Raw genomic sequence first — 6,528 nt, forward strand, 5'->3', positions numbered from 1 at the left:
ATTGCAACAACAACAACAAAAAGCCCATATTGTATGATTTTTTTTTTTTTTTTTTCTGTGACGAAAACAGGCTTCCATAGTATACTGATCAAATGTATAGCTTGAATGTACTGTAAGTTGCTTTGGATAAAAGTGTCTGCCAAATGAATAAATATTAAATATTTACAATTAAATATTTATTGAAATGCAGATTTAAATGTTAACTGTTTGACATACATTTTGGGCATAGTGAGGACATATTGCATTGCTTACTTTGCACCTGTACGCAAATCCATATGTGAAGCATATTTTCCAAGGTGTTATGACATTCAGCAGGAGTTGAGAAAACCCTTAACACGTTTCTCCTGCAAATGTGTGTGACGTACTGCAGCATTTGTTCACCAGTTTTAAGTTGCAAGTCAGTGTTGGAGGTCCCAACTCTTTGTTTTCCACAGTTTGTCCATGAAAATGTATTTTTGGAGCCTCTACACCACGATAGTTGGTTGCAATCTGGATTATTAGTTATTTCAGCCAAATAAGATTTGATCAAACACCTCATCGCACCATTAGGTAGATCTTTAAAAGTTTTTCATGCATTATTCTTTCATTATTCTGGAAATTTTCTTGTTCTGTTTTAATGGAAAAGTGTTGAATGGTAGATGTTAGGGTGTTTTATGCACATTTAGAGTAGTATCTGTACAGAATAATATGTTTTCTTAAAGTAATATCTGTAGACCACCTGTTTCAAAAAGCTTGTTCTTTATCAAAGTCTTGCAACAAAGTACTTAAAGGCTCTCTGAAGATTTATAATCCATTTGCTCTGGTTTAAATTACCTCTTCTGTAGCCATTGTGGCAAAACTTCAAACACTGGATTCAGTATCACTTTTTTTGAGCACCTGGTTGCTGCATTTATCAGCTATGATAAAACAATTTAATGACCTCCATTACTTGTTCTGTTGACCTTCTGTGTTTGCTTTATTTAGAGCGCAATACAGATGCACCTTCATTTCATTGTCAGCGAGTTCCTATCACTGACTAAAGAGCTAATGAATTGGATGCACGTTGGGACAATGTTTGGACAAGGTAATTCACTCATCCTAATATACGACCCCTTCTTAGACCTCTTGATCTGTCTGTACTCATTGCTTGATTTACCAAAATGGTGATATCCACATAATATTATAAATCTGTGGCTTCTTAAGTGGTTTGGACTGAGTACAGAACACATCTAAAACCGAAGTATTTCACCGGTGACAGTCTGCGTTTGTGTAGCATTATGTCTGTCAGCCATTGAAACATGTGTCTGGTCCATACTCTCACCTTACAAAGGCTGCAGTGTGGAGGAGGAAACTGAATGAGAACATATCACCTCCATAACTGTGCTGCTTTCTGTGAATGAGACTCAGCTTCACAAGATGAATGTAGGAAATGGGATGGTTGGCCTGGTGGAGTAAAAGATATGGCAATGGTGGTGTTAGCAGCTGTGTGTGAAGATGAGTGTGATAAAGCTTTATTTTCAATAGCTGCAATGGCAGTGCTCTCGAGTAAATGATGTATGAAGCTTTGGCGGAGACTTCAAGATTTCATCAAAACAGGAAGTGGACAAATATGTTGTAGAATGCTGATGAGATGCTTAAAGGGATAGTTCACTCAATTTTTTTTCGTAGTATTTTTTTCCATACTATGAAAGTCAGTGGATACCGTCAACTGTTTGGTTACCCACATTCTTCAAAATATCTTCTTTTGTGTCCAACAGCTGAAAGAAACTCATACAGGTTTGGAACAACATGATGACAAATTTTTTCATTTTTGGGTGAACCATCCCTTTAAGTCTAAAGATGAGCATAATTCTTTGTAATAGTAACAAAAAACGAAAAATTTTCAATTATTGATGTCTTATGTTTATATGTGTGGTATATATCTTCCTCCTTCTGAAACAATAGTTTTGAGGTTGATGGGTCTCTAGCCAGTGTGAACCAATGCTAACATTCATGTACATACTGATAATGGTTTCAAGAACTTGGGAACAATATCATTTTTTTGTATTCTCGTATTCAAATATGGCAAGTATTCAGTTAGATATTTGCAATTTTGAATCTAGTTCTGGGTGAAATTATTTATGCACTTATCCATGTAATTACATGATAAGAACCCTGCAGCTAAAACTATCTGATTGTGTATTTGGTTGTTAAAATGTCTTGATCCAAAAGATTCCAGCAATCTGTAAATGAAACCCCCATGAAATACCAGAACAAGAACTACCACTAATCAGTCCTTTGAAGTGTTACTCAATTCCTTGTTATTCTGTAGGAAACTCCCACGCTTACAAGTTGTTGTTTTAGTGGCATTCTGAGGTTAGAGTAAAATTAAAAATATATATACATGCAATAAACACTTAAAAATAAGTTTTCAATTACTGCAACCGCATTGTTTCTTAACAGCTCAGTTGTTTCGCATCACAATTTATCAGTTAAGAAAGATCTTAAGCACAGATAAATGAATCAGCTATGTAAATAAGTCTCAAAAACACGTTTTTGCTCCATGAAAGGTGAGTAATGTCATGGCCATGCTTTTACATGTGTATTAAAAACTGTAGTGAGGATGGAGAAAAATGAGTGGGTCGAGCTGATACATTTTATTAGTGAATAAGACGAATAAAGCCGGGAGCAATTCTCTTTCATTTTAAACTCAACCAAATGCCAAAGCCCAGAGCAATTAATAGAAACCATAAAACATGTACCATTAAAATGGACTCAAAGTTCTGGCAACGTTTCAGCTCCATCTTTATTAATTTATTTTTAATTCAGCAAATGCTTTGCAGCTGTTTTACATTATGCTCAGGGGACAAAAGCTCACAGAAAGTAATAGACCTGAAAAAGAAGGAAAGTCTGATCTACAAACGCATTTGTATGTCTTGTTGAATGTTTATTTTATTCTACTTTATTGTATTGTGTTTTATATTGTTTATTTCTTGGTATGTATTGTTGGTATTGTTTTTAGTACCAGGCATTTTTTTTCAAGCTATAGCAATATTGTCTATTTCAAACAGTAAAATGATTTGGAATTATTCGAGTAGGCAATAAAAGTTCATAAATAAAAAATAGATATAATTAAATAAAAATAGCTGTGATAGAATTAAATAGCTATAATACATATGTAAGACATTAAACGTTTTGTATCTTTAACAAAAAAAACAAAACAAAAAAAAGTTTAATCAAAAGACTTTTTTACTTTTTCACTAATTTTTTCACTTGTGTAAAATCATTAAGCCAAAACAGAACTCGATTAATCAAATAAAAAGTGTCTGACTATCATTTCATATGTAAAACCCTGGACTGCATTCTAAACGTTCAAAGAAATATAAAGATTCATAACCTTCAAGTGATCCTCACCCACAGATCGATGTAAATAGACACAAATCACGTGCTGGTGAGAGCAACCATTGAGCTCTTTACACGTCATCATCAGGAGCCGGTAGTGAAACGCGCGGTGTTTTGAATACAACGAAAAACAAACAGTCGCGAGCTTTATTTTCGATCTTCAAAACGGTAAACTAACGCCTGTCAAGCAATCAAAAACATGTCAAAGAAAGCACCGAGAGCAGCCCTGAAGCTCCATATGAAGAAGAACACTAATATACGGATTGGAAAAAACGCAGACTTGATGGTGAGTGAATGAAAGTGAACCACAACAGTTTCCACCACAAACGCGCTTGTTGTGATATTCACATGGAATTATGCTTTCAGATTTAATTTAACTGTCAGATGACATGTGTACTGTTATGCAGTTGTTGTGCAGTCAGAATATTATCTGTTTCATCTCTAGGCTACGTCATATTTACTGTGGTAGTTAGAGGTGCATATTCGTTGTTGTCTAGGTCTGTGTCTCAAAATCTAGTACGCTGCCTACATAGACAACATTATGGACAGCTTAGAAAGCTCGGAAGCGCCTATTTGAAGCACAGTAGTGATGTCTAGGCAGGGAGATCAGTAGGTTTTAAGACACATCCATACGTTGTCATCAGGGAGGAAATAGTTTTTTTGTTCCTGTTTTGTGAACTTAAAAGATTAAAAACATCCTTATAACGTTACTTATTGCAATGCACGCATCTCAACCGATGTGAAAGATCAGAATGGGAAGAAGAATGCAATAATGTGTTATTTCATTAATTTAAAGAAAAATAATTTTTCTTTGAATGTTCTGTTATTTTGAAGGAGCAAGATTTGCTTTTTTTTGTAGCACAATGCAGATACAAAGCAATTATTAAGACCCTATGTAAACATTATAATGCAATATGGCCAGGTTGCATATCTTTAGGGCTGTCCTCAGTACTTGAAGCCAATATGTAACGCATTATAAAATTGTTTTTAGTGCATTAATGCCTTATTTTAACCACAGTTATAATACTTCTATCTATTCGTTGTTACACCTTTAGAAAGCAAAACATTAAAAAAATGTGACAAACAACCAATTTCACATGTAACAAGGAATCTGCAAATATAATGCATTTTAACTTTGGTTACAATTATTTATGAAAAGATATAGTGCTAGTAGTAGACTTGTCACTTTACAGGACTATACCACATTAGTCGGTTGGGGTCTTTTTGATTTGGAACAAAAACTTTATATATAGCTTACAGCATGGGTGAGCCAGTTTGTTTAGAGAAAGGAATACAGCTAATGCAAATGAGCTGAATTAGTGGGACATTACTGGCTCCTTTCATGTCTTTTTGCAGACCTCATTATGAGGAAACTCATAATCGAGTAGTTTTCATATGGAGGTGAATTGAAATGTTTAATGTTAGAGTCTGATGCATTTTATTGCTGCTTTGCATTATTATTCAAAACTCAAGAAGCACTGCTGCCACTATTCTTTTTAAGAATATATAATAAGCTACATAAGTTATTTATTTATAACTTGTTTCAAAAGATTTTTGTCTGTTTTTGACTCTGACGGTAATGATTTGTTTGCTACCAATGTAAAGTTCTTGCCCACCTTGTCACTTAGGAAAAGACCTAATTCTAGGATCAGGAAACCACAAATGGGAGGACAAGCCATGACGGTAATGATTTGTTTGCTACCAATGTAAAGTTCTTGCCCACCTTGTCACTTAGGAAAATACCTAATTCTAGGATCAGGAAACCACAAATGGGAGGACAAGCCATTAAAACCAAACCACCATGTTGACTTTTTTGAAGTCGATTTTATTTTAAGGAACTTGGCCCTTTAACTTAGCAGATGTGTTTACATTTGTTTAACGTTTTATATCCAAGCAGCACTGATGAAACCAATTTATGTTATGCATTATCACGTGAAGTGGCCACTGTAAATGTTGTTACATGCAATAGATTATGTGGCAGTGTCGCATGCTGCCTTTTGATTGCTTGATACTGACCACTTCATAGCTTAAGTTGATTAAAAGGAACTTCAGTTTTCAAAAGGGGAGTCCAGTGGTTTAGGTTGATTGAGGTTTGCCTTTTGGCAAGTTAGCCTAGTGTTTTCCATGGGAATTAGGGAATTGCTTATCCGTTGTTTTTAAGTTGAGGGGCACTGTACATAGTTGATTATGCTCTGCGTGTGTGTAGGATGTCCATGTGCTAACAGGGTCCTAATTAAAGGTCCATTGCAGCTGGTCTTTCTTTATGGAGACTGGAGGTGGGGATGTAAAAGCCGCCTGAAAGGTCCTCTGCTTTACAGGGGTCTAATCCAGCCATTAAATTAAAAGGAAAATGCAGGAAAAAATGAAAGAAAGGCTCTTTTTTTTTTACCGTCCTATGAATATGTACCGGTTTGATCTGGTTTCCTGTGCTTTTAATGACAAAATTCCTAATAAGACCCTTCACACTTTGCCTTATGCATCACATCATTAATGAGTCTGATTTTAATTGGTCAAGCTATGATTGTGTTTTGTGTTTTGGCTTTCAGATGAAACCATTAGTTCTCTGATTGTAGACCTACAATTTACAAGTATTTCCAGCACTGATATTAAATCTATAGGTTCAGAGAAAAAAATGTTTAAAATGTGATTGCATTCTGAATTGGATGTGATAAGATAAACACACACACACACACACACAACAATTCCATGAAGTTTTTTTTTGCTTCTCTCAAAAGCAAACATGCAGCATGACCAGTGTAGTCTGATTCACAAACAAGTGACTCTTATGAACCTGTTCTTTGACTACGAATCATTCAATGTATGAACTTTGAATCCTTCTAAATCTTTAGAAAATTCAAATTATTTAAAGGCTTCTGAAGCCATTTGATAGCTTTGTGTGTTCATGAGGAACAAACTGAAATTTAAGTCATATTCAAAAACAATTCTTTTGGAAACAAAATTATGTGTACTGCAGGTATTTATATCATTTACAGAGGCAATTTTAGGCCTCAGTTAGCATAAATAGACTGGTAGAGTAGATGTCAAAATGGCAAATGAGAAACAGAGGTGTTTGCACCCAGAACACTGATTTTAAACTGTAAAACAATAACAGGAATACATGTTCAATTTCCTCAGAAACTTTTGATCCAGATGTCTCCTTGACGGCTT

General features: G+C 34.8%; 1 protein-coding gene across 2 annotated transcripts in view; it reads left to right on the forward strand.

Moving 5' to 3' along the window:
- Positions 1–3,400: 3,400 nt before the first annotated feature.
- LOC107666774 (centromere protein W-like) overlaps positions 3,401–6,528 on the forward strand; it is a 9,722-nt gene continuing 6,594 nt past the window's right edge. The window contains exon 1 of one of the 2 annotated variants that reach the window (XM_016458211.1): positions 3,401–3,646. In XM_016458211.1, the coding sequence (XP_016313697.1) occupies positions 3,560–3,646 (87 nt within the window). In that variant the 5' untranslated portion in view covers positions 3,401–3,559. The remainder of the gene's footprint in view (positions 3,647–6,528) is intronic. The other variant, XM_016458212.1, reaches the window with a different exon arrangement.

This window comes from Sinocyclocheilus anshuiensis, unplaced genomic scaffold (genome assembly GCF_001515605.1).
Source record: "Sinocyclocheilus anshuiensis isolate Anshui unplaced genomic scaffold, SAMN03320099.WGS_v1.1 scaffold267, whole genome shotgun sequence".
Classification (NCBI taxonomy): Eukaryota; Metazoa; Chordata; class Actinopteri; order Cypriniformes; family Cyprinidae; genus Sinocyclocheilus; species Sinocyclocheilus anshuiensis.